The sequence below is a fragment of the Chlorocebus sabaeus genome, chromosome 17 (genome assembly GCF_047675955.1).
Source record: "Chlorocebus sabaeus isolate Y175 chromosome 17, mChlSab1.0.hap1, whole genome shotgun sequence".
Classification (NCBI taxonomy): domain Eukaryota; kingdom Metazoa; phylum Chordata; class Mammalia; order Primates; family Cercopithecidae; genus Chlorocebus; species Chlorocebus sabaeus.
The window spans coordinates 485,439-501,631 of NC_132920.1; the positions used below are offsets into that span (position 1 = coordinate 485,439).

The 16,193-nt window shown below is 41.7% G+C and overlaps 1 protein-coding gene across 5 annotated transcripts in view; it reads right to left on the bottom strand.

Annotated features, from left to right (window-relative positions):
• The window catches only part of EXOC2 (exocyst complex component 2), a 204,607-nt gene that overhangs the window by 135,739 nt on the left and 52,675 nt on the right, over positions 1 to 16,193 (bottom strand). For 4 of the 5 annotated variants that reach the window (XM_073005611.1, XM_007973874.3, XM_073005610.1 and 1 more), the window contains exons 2-4: positions 15,312 to 15,472; positions 9,730 to 9,906; positions 6,665 to 6,791 (exon numbers count right to left, since the gene is read on the bottom strand). In XM_073005611.1, the coding sequence (XP_072861712.1) occupies positions 6,665 to 6,791; positions 9,730 to 9,906; positions 15,312 to 15,429 (422 nt within the window). In that variant the 5' untranslated portion in view covers positions 15,430 to 15,472. Of the gene's footprint in view, positions 1 to 6,664; positions 6,792 to 9,729; positions 9,907 to 15,311; positions 15,473 to 16,193 lie in introns of those variants that run through there. The other variant, XM_007973877.3, reaches the window with a different exon arrangement.

A 16,193-nucleotide genomic window follows, 5' to 3' on the forward strand; every position in this document is an offset into this window, starting at 1 on the left:
AATCTTCCCCGAATCACACAATTAAGGCCAGGATGAACCTTGCCCGGACACACAGAGCCCGTGTAGAGTGGACACCGCTGGCTGTGACCCACCAATCACCCTGGACCCTCTCTGCTGGAACACAGCCCCCACCTGCCCCTTAACTGGGGGAGATGAACCACCCTAAGCCAGCCACATTTGTCTATTTCCCCGCTCCTGACTGGGCGACCTTGTTTTTGAACAGTGATGCCTGAGGAATGGTCTGCCGGAGCACGTCTGGGAAAGGTCTCCGTACTTTCAAGAAGGGAAACCAAGAAGAGAGAGCATCTTTCTGCCTGAGAACGTCATTATGTCCAGCTCCAACCACAGGAATTGCTAAGGAAACGTGTTTTATGCTAAGGGCAACAGAACAGCCAGCAAACTCAGGCTCCTCACATCTTGGTGACATGACTGAGTTACTGACTCAACCAACCTTTGGAGTCCACCATCAGTGAATATTGTGTATTATGAAAAAGTAGATTGCATTTTTGTTTAAATCAAATGTCTTCATTTTCTCTTACTTGCAGGTGAAGGCATTCTGATTCAATATTCTATTGCAAAATACATGCCTAAATATACTGATCTTTTATGCAAACACCTCAAAAATGTGAAATAGATGACTTGGAAAAAACAAAAAATGAATACCAATGCCAGAGTCCATGAAGCTCCACGGGTAACACAGCTGCAAAAGTACAGGCAGCTCATCTCAGTACTCCCAACGGAGGCAGCAGTTGTAAGCAGCGGCTGAGGGCACAGGCTCTGGGTTCAGTCTCAATGTTTGCTCGATCCGCCTGAATAATCTCCAGAAGTTATTCCATTACTAACGGATCACAATCCATTCCTCTCAGGAATGTTCTGAAGATCAGAGTAGATAATGCTTGTGGAAGCCGTAGCAGTTTCTGACACATGATAAATGCTCAACAATGTTATTTGCTATTATTTTTATTATTTATACTTATTTATATCTTACAGACTAATTTCCTAAGTATTATTTGATTCTCATGACAATAACTGAGTTAAATATTTCCATATTCCGGATGAGGAAATGGCCTCTGATAGGTTACATGTACACAGTCGAGATTTGAACCTGGTACTTCTATTGTCAAACAGAGAACCAGAGGGTCTTAGACAGGAAATACAATCATAACTACAAATCCGTAAAGACGACAATGCAGGAGAGTGTGAAAGGGGAGCTGCTTTCAAATGGAGAGAATTGCTAATGTCCTTAATAACAGCAATAGGAAAGGGAGAAGTAGCACGTCAACACAGCTAATGAAGCATGGTAAAAACTCGTATGTTTGTTCAGAATAACTGGATTTTGGACTCTCAATTTCCAAGTGAAGTGCTGGCTCAAACACATCAGGAAAAGCAAAATATGCTCTGAGTAATTCAAACCAAGCCTGCATTTTAAATCCACTAGCACAGAGTTAGACTGAAAGTGACATAGACCCCACGTATAAACTCACAAAATGTTTTCATCGAGGAATCAAAACACACAGCTTCAGTCACTGACAATTCCTGCCACCCTGAACAGACACGTTTTCCATTAGACGGCAGTGTAAGGTCAGATTTAAACCTTCTAAAAAACAGCTAGCCCCAAGCCAGGGGAAGACCCGGGCCTGTGCACTGAGCGAAGAGACACAACTGACACGTTCTTCACACCTCAGCACTTGCTTTCCAGTATGAGGACTGTCTGCAGCAATGACCATGCAGCATGCAGATCAACGGGGCTCCTTCTGAGACCGCCCTCGCCGCCCCCACAGTGAGGCTCTGAGACCGCCCTCGCCGCCCCCACAGTGAGGCTCTGAGACCGCCCTCGCCGCCCCCACAGTGAGGCTCTGAGTCCGCCCTCGCCGCCCCCACAGTGAGGCTCTGAGACCGCCCTCGCCGCCCCCAGAGTGAGGCCTGGCTGCAGTCGTCTTATTCCGCGTGTGCATCGAAGAGAACACACTTTCTTGATTTGGTGGATGGAAGACGGAGCGGGGAGGCGACAATGAAAGTGGGCATTGCTAGTTCTCTGTGTGCATGCTACACATATTTTTTGTAGCTTTAACTTTTTAGCAATATAGTTTACACTCTGTTGTATTAAGTAACGTAAGTTTGTTTCCATTTTTTTTTTTTTTTTTTTGTCTGACCCAGTTTCTGGACTTGCAGGCACTCTTACTGCCCACCCATTTTTACACAAGTTCTAAAGGTAAAGTCACCTAAGGCTCTTTTCTTCTGCACTCATATTAAGAATTAATTTGCTGTCAGTTTTCCTGTTTTAAAATGCAGTCTTCTAAATTTGGTGGGAAAATTGAAATTGGTCTTTTCTGTCTGAAAGCCAAGCCGATTAGAAGAAAATCAGGTTTGCATTGCCCATAAAACCCATGTAGAAATAAAACAGATACTAGTGGTGCAACAACTGACTATTCTAGACAGCCATTCCCAGGTAATAATTCACAAAAACAGTTGGAGATCATATAAAAACAGCACAAAGCTCCTGTTTTCTGTCCCCGCTCCCATATACAGACTGTCTCCTACACATTACCCATAAACACCCTCGTTAGGCAACTGAGTATTGATTTCAAGAAACAAAGCCTAGCAAAGGTTTTTACTTAACATGAACCTGTTTCTACCTTCCTTTTTGGTTTAAATAGTTTGTCATCATTACAACTGAAGTCATGCAAAGGCCACATATATTTGTGACAACTGCCATTGTAAATCAGAAATATAGACCTTTTACAAGCAAATCCTAGTCTCAATTCAAAGTGGTTATTTTTTCTGAGCAATTAGTAACATTTTTATAAGTATCATGACACCCTGTGTGCAAAAACATCAATTACAAATTTAGGAATATGAAGGGTCTTAACAGCCAAAGACAGCCAATAAATGCCAAGTTGTTACACTTGTAGGCTGAAAGAAAAAAGTATGCATGCTGGGTCCACCGGTAAAATATTTATTAAATTCTGACTCACCCCAAAGAGCCACAAGGCAACTGTACTGTGTTACTCTCACTGGCTTTGCCAGGTTCAGCTGAACCGGCCACCACACTGCAGGGCCCCTCAGGTTCCCAGTTTGCACACTAGACCGTCAGCTGTCGAGACTTTATCACCAAAAACGGACTTATCTCCTGAAGGCCGCCTCCCCACCGCAATCTGATAACTCACTGGAACCACAGCGGAGCATTTAATGACCAGCACTCACAATTCTTCAAACCCTTTTTTTTTTTTTTTTTGAGACAGACACTGTCGCCCAGGCTGGAGTGCAGTGGCGCGATCTCGGCTCACTGCAACTTCCACCTCCTGAGTTCAAGCAATTCTCGTGCCTCAGCCTCCCAAGTAGCTGAGATTACAGGCACCTGCCACCACGCCCAGCTGATTTTGTAGTTTTAGTAGAGACGGGGTTTCACCACATTGGCCGGGCTGGTCTAGAACTTCTGACCGCAAGTGATCCACCTGCCTTACAGGCACGAGCCACCACGCCCACGCCCATACTCAAACCTTTTTAAATATGTTTCCACAAACAAATAATACTAAAACCCTATTATTCCTTCCATACTGACATTTTCAAAAAGTAGGTGCTCTCTAGGTTTTTAATTATTTTTTAAAAACTGCAAATGACATTAATAAACAGAACTAAAAGATAGTATGGATCCTGACCTGAGTACCATACCATCCTCTACAAAGACCAAAGCCTTCATCTGAAAAATAGTAAGTAAACCAGCAAAATAAAACCCACATCAATATTTTACAATCTGCCTTTCCTTCCTTTTATCTTTCTCTAAAATAAGATTTCTCTAACGGAAGTCAAAGAATTCAATAAAATAAACACAGCTTTCTTGACAGTATCTAAAAAGAAAAGAAGGAACCTGGAAAAGCATTTTTCTGGTCAAAGGCATTTTCTTCTTTGTTTCTATACCTATTCTTACTTTCATCTTTCATTTTCTTGCCTCCTGGAATCTCTGTATCTAGCCTCTCTTTCTTTTGAAAGTCTTTTGCCAAACACTTTCAGATGGACAGAAGGATGACTGGATGTCTGTTCACGGCCTACAGGTCCCTCCCCGTGTTCCCTGATGCTACAGGATCTGCGCCTTTCTGTTCATTGGCTATTCTGAGTCTCTGTTAGAAAGACAGAGCTGGCTTGTGGAGGGCTAACAGCGATGCCAGGGATTCCTGCCCACAGAAATGCACGTCAGGTGAGGACACCACTGGCCCCTCCAGAAAGACAGAGCTGGCTTGTGGAGGGCTAATGGCGATGCCAGGGATTCCTGCCCACAGAAATGCACGTCAGGTGAGGACGCCACTGGCCCGTCCGAGACGGAGTGATGGTCGTGCATCTTTAGGCATTTCTCGTTGCGTATGTCTCCCCTCTGGACTTTCCTTTGGGCTGGATTTAACATTAAATCTTATTGGTTCTTTCCTTAATTATGAGTTAAATAAAAGCTCTGACATCTATTCATTTTATATTTATGTAAGAATCGTGATTTTCTCTTTTTCAAAACTTATCCTTTAATATTTTACTTTATCCCATGGCTGAGCAAATATTTCTGAAACTTAAGTAACCATCTGTACAGTAACAGGCGAAATCTGTTAATTTTATTCCCACTGAAGTACTTATTGAATAAACGTACACAATGTTATTTTAAAATTTTAAAACACTTTAGTACCTAGAATCCTAAGTCATTAAAAAATCTTTTCCTGTGTGGCAGAACAATGAATAGTATATATCCAAGAAGAGCAAAAGAATCCTGTAAGGAAGGACACTTCTCAGGCGCTTGCTATGCTCTTCGGACGTTGTTTACCTCCTCACTCCCTGATTCCTCACATCGACCCTAAGGAACAGGTGCTGCATTGTACACCTGAGGAAACTGAGGCAAAAGGAAGCTAAGTAACTTACTCAATGTCATATTGCTAGTAAGTGGCAGAGCCCAAGTTCAAATTGAGAGAGTTTTGCCCCACACAAAACCCAACGACCTCTCAGAGAAGAAAAGAAAATTTTAAGAAAGCTAAGTTCTTTCAGTGCCATTATTCTTCACTGCCATTACCAATGTTATCAAATAATTAACCTGGAACTTATTAAGAACACTGCTGTTAGAGGCAGTTCAGGCCAAACCACTTTGTGGGTAGCAGCAACAGGAATAATAAAGATAGTCAAAGGCTCAGAAGGTGTGAGGAGGCAGAGAGAACAGGAGTGAGGGGCATACACCAAAACAAAAGTGGAAGAAATCATGTTTATGATAGTAAATATCCGAATGAATCCTAACTTTGATAACTTTGTCCAAGTCTCATACAAAATATATTCTGTATATCTCCATATTCCTTTTGCCCATGTATAAAACTGGCGCTTGGTTATGACGAACAGCTCAGAGGGCCTCCAGCTCCACACTTCTGCGGCAGGTTGGAAAGAGACTGGCTTTCCAGAGCCTTGAAGCAGCCCATAAAGGGGCTTTCTATCAACTGCAAGTCTATTCACGCTTAAAACTACGCTCAAATAAACACTCAAATGTTACCATTCTTTTCTAAACCTTCCCAATCTTTAAACTCTTAATTTTGGAGGCATGGAATCCTTAACCAGCTCTAGAATGGCCCCTACTGCCAAAACGTTTCGAAGACGTACCTAGAACAGTCCAAGTCCACCCAAAGCTGCTAAGCCCCAGACTTTCTCAACTCTTTCAACTTCCCCCTCGGCCAGGGGCAAACCCCAGCCGGTGGAAATGAAGTGTGCTATCTGAATTACTAACGATCTTCAACCACAGAGAGAGCTGATTGGAGAACAGCCGGTGGAAATGAAGTGTGCTGTCTGAATTACTAATGATCTTCAACCATAGAGAGAGACGATTGGAGAACAGCCGGTGGAAATGAAGTGTGCTGTCTGAATTACTAATGATCTTCAACCACAGAGAGAGCGATTGGAGAATTTTCCCCATTCCTAGAAAACCCTAAACTAAAACCATGGTTAAAGTATTAACCGTGCTAATCTGTCACTTTTGGTGAGAGTTTACAGAGCAATACTCAGTACACAATTCCATAAGCAGAATCACTAAGGCCAGAAGATAAATCAGCTGCGATTAATATGTCAGGTGAATTGTTTAAGTAGAAAGGCACTACTTAGAAAAGCTACTAAAACACTGTACTAGGAATTTGGGAAAAAAAACTCTAGATTCAGTTATAAGGATTCTTGAAAGATATCATTTACCTGGCAGAATTCTGATGATTAAAGTTAAATAAGTCTGGATTAAGCAAGAATGAGAGGTAGACATTATAGACAAAATTAAAGACCAGATTAGACCTGGCTAGTCTAAAATACTTCTAGAAAAATCAAGAAAACAGTAGATTATGTATTCTATTTTGACTTCAGGTGCCATCTACCCATTTAAACTTAACCATCTCTAGATAACATACTAAAGACTTTTCTTTTTCACAAAATGCAAAATCAAAACACTAAAGACGTAAAAGTAGTTTTAGCCAGAAGTTTTAACTAATTGCAAAGTTTACTTGCAGCAAAGCTAAACAGACCTCATAAATAACACCCATCTCCAAACAACTGAGATGTCTTCAGTTGTGCTTCCTGGGATGTTTCTGGAGTTTGAGTCCCTTTCCTGTAAGTACATAAAACTTTTCAGGAACTGAAAAATAAAGAAGACTGAAAGCAAGATGGTACTCACTTTTCAATCTCAATGCCAAGCGGGTTAGCAGGACGTAAGGACAAGGGCGGAATTCCTTTGTTCCTGTCAGTACGCATATCATAGTAATTCATTTCATCAACCCACACAGCAGACTGATCCAAAATGCCTACAGAAATGAGGAGCATGTGCTTAATAAAGTGAAGGCTGCCCCAGGCACCTTCTAAGTCTGGCCTATTGCCTTACTTCTTAAAGACCTAATACAAAATGCCTGCTGGATAATTTTTAAGAGATTTGAGGACATAACAGCTAAATTTTTTTAAAATGACTACTGGTTTAATTATAAGCACTAAAAAAATCTATAAAAAGGCAAAAATAACACCTCTTGGCTTATGGTTTCATTGTACATTACTCAACAGAGAAGACAAATTAAGCTGCTTAGAAAAAGTTTTGCAATAACAAACGTATTTTACAAATAATAAACTCTACAATTAAACATTGTTAAATGTAGCTGATTAAATCTGTACAAAAATTCAGAAAGTTAGTAAGATGAAATATGACCTATACTATCTGTTTATTCAAGAGAATATTCTGAAATCATGTAAACTCTTGGAAAACGTCTGGGAGACACCCAAGCACAAAACATTTGAATTCAATGTTAGCTCAGTGGAAAGCTTCTGGTTCATGACAAGTGCCAAAAAACCGTTATGCATATACGATTTTATGTTTAATACTGTGAGTTTCTGCTTCTGGGTTCCATAAGCTACCTAAGGACACTTCACTACAAATGAAAACCAAATGTTTTTTAAATGGTTCTCGAAAGCTCTCAAGAAACATCTTTTATTTTCTTTTCCTCTACAAACACTGGCATGTTTTCAAGAATAGTTATGCAAAAATACTATGCTACTTGCTATTTCTCATTCTTTCTACTGTTATCAGTGCTGGAAATGTCGTAGATGGCAGAAACAGCAGGTCTTCTTTTCCATTTAGGCTGAAATCAATTTGGCAGATTCAATAAAATATCAAACACCTTTCAAGGAACGCAGGGCTTGTATAATGGAAATGACCAGGTTACTCAGGGAAAACTGACTGGTTGCGGACCCTGTGAACAAGACAACATAAGCTCTAAAAACAGCATCTTCCTTTACAGGACTGAACTCCTTATCATTCAACCTAGCACAGGTCTTACCAGCTAGGCCTCCAGGGCCCTGGGGGACAACAGAAAAAGAGCTGAGTGCCAGGGAGCACAGACAAAGCGTGCCCGCCTCCCCAGGCGAGGGTCAGAAAGCTTCATGGGAGAAAGCTGCCTGAATACCAGGCAACCTGTAGCGGCAAGCTATGAACCCCTCATTCCCTCAGCACTTGTGGTTCTGCCAGCATGCAACAGCGGCTTTGTCAGAGGGTCTGCTCGAGTCCAGGCACTCTTGAGCTCAGTTCAAGAAAGCTTTACTGGCCAGGCGCAGTGGCTCACACCTGTAATCCCAGCACTTTGGCAGGCCGAGGTGGGCAAATCACAAGGTCATGAATTCAAGACCAGCCTGACCAACACGGTGAAACCCTGTCTCTACTAAAAATACAAAAATTAGCTGGACGTGGTGGCGCACACCTGTTCCCAGCTACTACAGAGGTTGAGGCAGGAGAATCACTTGAACCTGGGAGGCGGAAGTTGCAGTGAGCCGAGATCAAGATCCTGCCAATGCACTCCAGCCTGCGCAACACAGTAAGACTCTGTCACAAAACAAAAAGAAAAATAAAAAAAGAAACCTTTACTAAGCCTACTATGTGCCAGGTCCTGAGCTGAGTGTTCTAGAATAATAAAATTACCACTTTTACCTAAGTTTTCTTTATCTGCTATGTAGATTATAAGATACTAGATTTTTATCAAAATGTTTAAGTTCCTCTAGAAAACTGTGCAACAAGTTCCTGCTGTAGTTTCACAGGTTAGTTTTTGAAGACACTAAAGAAAGTGAACAAAATGGAAATGTTATATATGTATATATGTACACATGCACGTACATGTACATACATAAAGTCCACTCTGAATTTTCCCTGAAATTCCTCAAATTTTTATTTATAAAAACAATCTAGGAATTTGTGGAGAACAATGCTGCAGAAAGCCTCTATGCTCTAAGATTAAAAAAAAAAAAACAATTTGCAAAATTACTTATTTTCTTCATAAAGAGAAGTACTGGCTGGGTTTAATTATGCCTCAGATATTCCTACATTATACAAATATTTATCAAATGCTGACCATGTGCAAGACATTACAGGACCACAAAGATGAATCTGACATTACTCTTATTCTAAAAAGGGAAAGAGACATGCACAGAAATAGCTACAAGAAAGATGATTAGAAATTATTAATTTGTTGGGTAAGGGACTGGGCTAAGCACTTGACGTTTGTGTTCTAACTCACCTAATCCTATGAGGTAGCCAGTATTATTCCACTTTCGCTCATGGAGAAACAAGGCATTAAAGTTACATACTTAGTCATGGTAAGACAGCCCAGGTTAGAATTCGAAGAGCATGACTTCTCAGACCAAGTTCCTAACACTGCTAACAGAAGGCAGCAAGTGGTCAGTGCATAAAGAAGGAAAACGTCAAGTGCTATGTGGTTCAAAGAAGAGTGAGTATCACTCACTTGGGGTTAGAAGCAGCCAAGCCAGGAAATGTATCATCTGGGCCTTGAAGGATGGATAAAATGAAGGAAAAGGGAATGTTGTTTAGATATATTATTACTAATTTGGCCAAATCAGGATTTTCCACCTCAAACCTTGTTTAAGAGTTTCAAAGCAATGTCATTATATTCAAGATCAAGGAACCAAAACCGGTATATCGAATGAACGAACAGATTTTAAGAACTTAGAAAAGTAGTTCTCATATGATCAGCATCCTTAGGCTTCACTGACTGTTATTTCAGCACATTGCCTTCCCGAAAGTAATACTAAATATTAACCAACATTTCACTCCTGTCAAAATAAACATAAACTAAATCTAAGTTGAGATATGCAAGTAGGTAAGTTTTACACGAACCCACCAGTTTTACATCTTAAAAGACAAACTCAGGTTTATCTTCTTCTTTAGAATAAACCTATGAGAGACTTTACCTATTTTCTCAGGTTTCAGAAGCTTGAAAGAGACTGTTGAGGTTCCTCTGCCACCTGACTTAGTGGTGACAATGATGTCTCCTTTGTCATTTTTGGCTTGTCCCACTCGACATACTATTTTACTTGCAGACATCCATTCTGCCGTCAGGAGGCAATTATGTCCACAAATTGTCAAGCCTGAAAATAAACACATGTGCATTAAAAAATCCAAAGACAAGAACAATAAGACCTTAATCATGTAGATTACATTTTTAAACTCTAGCAATAATTTTCTTGTTCAATAATTACATTTATTATTGAATATACCCAATATTATTTGCAGATATACTGTTATCTCTATTGACTTTTCCTCTTATCTGTTTTGTTCTCTAATATTTAAGACTTATTTTAGGCTACATTTAAGTTTCTTCTAACATCAGTAGAATTAGAAAATGAACAATCACAGTAACTATGTTCTAGGCATTCCAGATTACTTAGATTACGAGAATCTTAAAATGCTTTCAGAAGTAATAAAAGGGAAACTATTGCTATTATTTGAAGTCTCAGTTATTAACGTAGAATTTTAAAGTATATTAATAAATTTCTGTATCATTTTTTAAAAACATTCTATATTCACCCATCTTCCTGAAAAAACTTCACGTACTTTTTCTAGTGTTCACTTACACATGGTATTACAGAATGAACTCAAGTAGGTTTTTTATTTAAGCATAACCAAGAGTATGGTAATCTAGTGAAGTGTGCTCAGGCATTATTGGATTACTATCTCACTTTTACGTCGGTGTATCAGCTGCTAGAAGCTAGTTCCTCCGCCCGAGTGTTTTCCTGATGCAACTGTCGCTGCACTACCTTCTGCTCTTACAGAGCCTCTACTGCCAAAACATCAACTCAGGTCACCTCCCTCATACCACGTCAAACACAATTTAGGTAATAACCAAACCGAGAGGCACCGAAAGACGGAGTGAATAAGGCACACACCCCGGGGGATACCAGCACGGCACCACAGGGCCAGCCGGCCTTCCAACATACACCCCGGGGGGTACCAGCACGGCACCACAGGGCCAGCCGGCCTTCCAACTCACACCCGGGGGTACCAGCACGGCACCACAGGGCCAGCCGGCCTTCCAACATACACCCCGGGGGGTACCAGCACGGCACCACAGGGCCAGCCGGCCTTCCAACTCACACCCGGGGGTACCAGCACGGCACCACAGGGCCAGCCGGCCTTCCAACATACACCCCGGGGGGTACCAGCACGGCACCACAGGGCCAGCCGGCCTTCCAACTCACACCCGGGGGTACCAGCACGGCACCACAGGGCCAGCCGGCCTTCCAACTCACACCCGGGGGTACCAGCACGGCACCACAGGGCCAGCCGGCCTTCCAACGCACACCCCGGGGGATACCAGCACGGCACCACAGGGCCAGCCAGCCGGCCTTCCAACTCACACCCGGGGGGATACCAGCATGGCACCACAGGCCAGCCAGCCGGCCTTCCAACATACACCCCGGGGGGTACCAGCACGGCACCACAGGGCCAGCCGGCCTTCCAACGCACACCCGGGGGATACCAGCACGGCACCACAGGGCCAGCCGGCCTTCCAACTCACACCCCGGGGGGTACCAGCACGGCACCACAGGGCCAGCCGGCCTTCCAACTCACACCCGGGGGGTACCAGCACGGCACCACAGGGCCAGCCAGCCGGCCTTCCAACTCACACCCGGGGGGTACCAGCATGGCACCACAGGCCAGCCAGCCGGCCTTCCAACTCACACCCGGGGGGTACCAGCACGGCACCACAGGGTCAGCCGGCCTTCCAACGCACACCCAGGGGGTACCAGCATGGCATCACAGGGCCAGCCAGCCTTCCAACTCACTTCCTTTAAATTTTCCATTTCCACAAAGCAGAGACCACTGGAATTAATATTTATGGAGGAAGAAACCAGAATGTCTGTGGCACAGACACAGACACTTGACGTTTTCTTTTTTTTTTTTTTGAGACAGGGTCTTGCTCTGTTGCCCAGGCTGGAATGCAGTGGTGTGATCTTGGCTCAATGCAACCTCCACCTCCCACGCTCAAGCCATTGTCCAGCCTCAGCCTCTCAAGGAGCTGGGACTACAGGTAAGCGCCACCACCACGACTGGCTAGTTTTTTGTTTTGTTGTGTTTTTGTTTTTATATATTTTTTGAGACACGGTTTCGTCATGTTGGTCAGGCTGGTCTCGAACCCCTGCCCTCAAGTGATCCACCTGCCTTGGCCTCCCAAAGTGCCGGGATTACAGGCGTGAGCCACCGTGCCCCACAGACACTTCACACTTTCTTTTCTCATTATCTAATTTTCAATAATGCTCAGCAGTAAGGTTTAGCAACTGCAACGTTTTCTTTTGGCTTTTCTTCAGATACCAGAAATACCTCGAGTAATGCCAAATCTGACTTTTAAAACGGAGGGACAAAGTCAAACCATCTTTCGTTCTGATGTAAAGAACTATTTAGTAAAGGCTGTTAAACCACAAAGGGATAAAAGCAGCTATGCTTTAAAGATACATTGCTTGAAATAATGAATTTTAGGGGTTTCTCTAAAATACCTGTAATTCACAAATGTCTGCAACTTTGTTTTTCTAATAATGGCATTTAATGGTTTCTTTGGGACTATGGTTTCTATTGGTATATTTTAATTATAATAACACATTTTTAAATGTATTCATTATTCAAAATTATTGTTTTCAAAATAATTGGTTGGCATGTCTTTGATATTTTTTCTAATAATTTTTGTTATGAAAAACTTAAATAACTTAAGAGACTAAAAGCCTCTCCAAACGCCACCTCGCAAAAGAAATACTGCTAACATGTCAACGTTCACTTGGTCAAGTGATTTTGTGCACATAAAAACCAGTCTATATGTTTTTCAAACAAATGTTTTAATTTGTAACCTGCTTAATTCTCAACAGTAGATATTTTGGTATCATTCCAGGTCAACAGAAAACTTAATATTTTTAAGTATTTTAATATCAGATTTTTGTGATTTTTAAACATTAACTCACTTCAGAATGAAGAATAACCCAACAATTAATGTCAGGGAGCAATGTAAAAATACAAATAGTATCTTCATTAAAAGAAAAAAGTCATCCCTAATGAAATTTCCTTGCTAGAGAACTACCTTATGACTAAAACTGAGGAATAAGAGCAAACTTCAGATATAAAGTATTAAAAAACGTTCACATGAGCAAACCTGAATGATATGCATGAAAGTACACGTGGGCACAGAAGTGCCCCTAGAACAATAGTTTATTCCTTGGGTCTCAGCTGCTTTCACGATTCCTCTGATTTAATATCTGTTATGCATTTTTACTCCAAAAAAATGAATAATCAGTAAATAATTTAAACATAGATCCAAGTAGATCATTTTAAATGTTATGAAAAAAGATCACAAGACCTATTTCTTGATTTATTAAGCACATTTTTCCTAAGTTATGCAAGAAATCTGCTTCATGAAATATAATAGCACCTTTTAGGGAAAAAAAAGTAACTCATAGAATCCCAAGTAAAGTACTTTTTATAGTGCTTTGCCTGGCTAGTGTAGATATCATCTGAGCTAAAAACACTTAAATTATTTAGCAAGTTAAGTTTGCTTTTTTAAAAAATGGTTTCTTGGCAATATATAAGGCAGGTTGAAAGCTTAACTAGCATGGTTTAGAAAAGTAATACATGGGTCAGGCAAGGTGGTGCATGCCTGTAATCCCAGCATTTTGAGAGGCCAAGGCAGGCAGATCACTAGGTCAAGAGACTGCGACCATCCTGGTCAACATGGTAAAACCCCAACTCTACTAAAAATACAAAAATTAGCTGGGTGTGGTCGCGGGTGCTTGTAGTCCCAGCTACTCGGGAGGCTTAGGCAGGAGAATTGCTTGAACCCAGGAGGTGGAGGTTGCAGTCAGCCAAGATCACACCACTGCACTCTAGCCTGGTGACAGAGCGAGACTCCATCTCAAAACGAAAAACAACAAAAAAGAAAAGTAATACATGCTTAGTCAAATAAGAACAGCATTGCCTGAAGCTAAAACAAGATTAAAATTTACCTAGACCATTGTCATGTTTGGAGCTCACAATGACTGCCAGCAAAAATCCTGGACAGAACCCCCACCCGTACGAGTAGATTTCCAAACATTTTGGGGATTTTTCCACTTAGGTAAAGAAACATCTGGAATGAGCTTTATCAAAAACCAAGGCATAGGATTAGATAAGACTACTTTTGCAGGAATAAATTGAAGTGATGTTTACTAAACAATCAAAAACTACCCAGGTTTTCTCCCCTGATTGTGACCTTTGTCCATGGGATCACTTCATTTGGAGATGCCGGTCACAGTTAAGAGAAAACAATATCAAATGAGATATAACATCAGCAAAAAGAATTGGCGAGGCAGTGCAAAACTCAGTCACTACACACAGTGCTGAGCTCTCGTTCACTTCTTTTTAAAGAGCTTTCTGGATGGCCAAAAACCATCCGTCAACCAGCAGTCATAATGCAGGAAAAGCAAGTTCCAACTCGTGATTTCAGGACCTTACCACCAAGTCCGTCATCAGTGCGGAAAAGATTAGAGAGAATGTCTGAGTCTAGAAGAAATTTATATGGGAAGCCAGAAGATACATTCCGTAGCACGTAGAGAGGTCTTTGCCTTCCTCGTTCGGAACGCATCTGTATACCCACCTGAGCAGTTCACAGGCCGGTAACCATAACTGACCATAAAATTGTATTTAAAACTCTCTACCCTGGCTGTCCCTAATACCCATGTATATTTTAAAAAATAATGTTTAGGCTCCATCTTTAGAGACTGAAACTTAATAGGCCAAATAATTTAAAGTTCTAGGGAGATTCAGAAAAGCCAGGGCTGAGAAGCACTGCAGACCTGAGTGCTTCAAGAACAGGCCATCAGTAAAGGCCTCCACATCACGGAAGGGGGAAGGGTGCCATGCAAGCCAACATCCAAAAATGCTTACACCACACCAACTGGATGTGTGGTGTTCTAACCATTCATGACCTTGAGCTTAAACTCCGCTAGAAAAGATAGAAAACATAAACTGACCCTAAAAACTAAACTTTGGCTTGCTGCAGACAGGATCCACAGAGCACAGCGAGGACGCACGCCCGCAGGGGAGTGAAGACAGCCAGCTGCTGCCTGTGCCACTGGGAGATGGGGCTGAGACTTGCTCTGAAGAGCAACAAGGAACAGAAAAGGTGTAACTCACAGAGCCCCTGAGAAGCAACAGACAAGGCAGACAAGGGAAGGAAAACCAATGAGAGCAAAATATAAAAGCAGCTCTTTGGGCAATCAAGGCATCAAAGCTGCGGAAAATTCGGAGGCAAATGAAGGATGTGAAAGACAATATAAGGCAAGACTTGACAAAATAATGATTTTCACACAAAAATCAGAAAGCCAGATAATTCTTTCATCTTTTTGGAGCGTTCTGTGGAGACTACAAAGATGTTTGTCCTGTCACCTTCACTATTTGAAAATTACATCTCTGGTCTCCGTCGTCCACATAAGAATCCGAGTAGCAGGGTGCGTCGCAGGGCCACTGCCCTTACCTATGAGGTCAGTGGGGCCAGTCCCCAGGTTTTCTCCCCTGATTGTGACCTTTGTCCATGGGATCCCTTCATTTGGAGAGATACCGGTCACAAGCGGGGGTTGTCGTGATCGAGACATCGTGCCTTGCGGAGCAAACTGGTGATCCTGTTACAGAAGTAATCTGTTAAAAGAGAAAGAAAAAAGGATTAGAGCCAACTGAGATAAGCACTGACTAAAAATATAAGAATGCTAGACAGTTAGTACCAAATATAAAAAGTATTCTTAAACACAGCGTTTTGAAGTTTTTAGGGGTCATTTAGCCCATCAGCTAATATCTACTGAACATTAAGTTCCTAAGGACACTCTGGTTAGTATTGCAAGAAAGACGTGAGAATAACAGAAAGCTAAGCCCTGGGTTCTAAAACTTTCCAGCACAGGGGCAGAGAGAAAGTAATGTCACTATGTAGCTCCATGACTACCTCTGCTGAATCCTAAATTGATACTAGGAACTGTTCTACTGTTCTATCCCCAGGGCTGTTTAAAGGAGAACTATACTCACAAAAATAAAAACACATTTTACATTCCCACAGGTGTATTGGATTTCACTTTACTTTTGTATTTATATGGTGTGCAGCTGTTTTTTAATATGCTCAAATCAATGCAATATACTGACATTTCTACAAAACCTAGAACGTAGATACAGGCAGAAGCATTACTTTGCTAACTGTTGTGAGTATAACAGAGGAGGGAAAAGTGTAGTTTCTGAGACCAGGTAGACTTGTGTTCAAATTCTGTTGCTCCCATTTACTAAATCTGTTCTAAATCTCCCTCTTCTTGTATGCAAAATGGAGCTAGTAACAGAAAGCATTTCATAAGGTTATTGTAAAGAATATATAGGATAA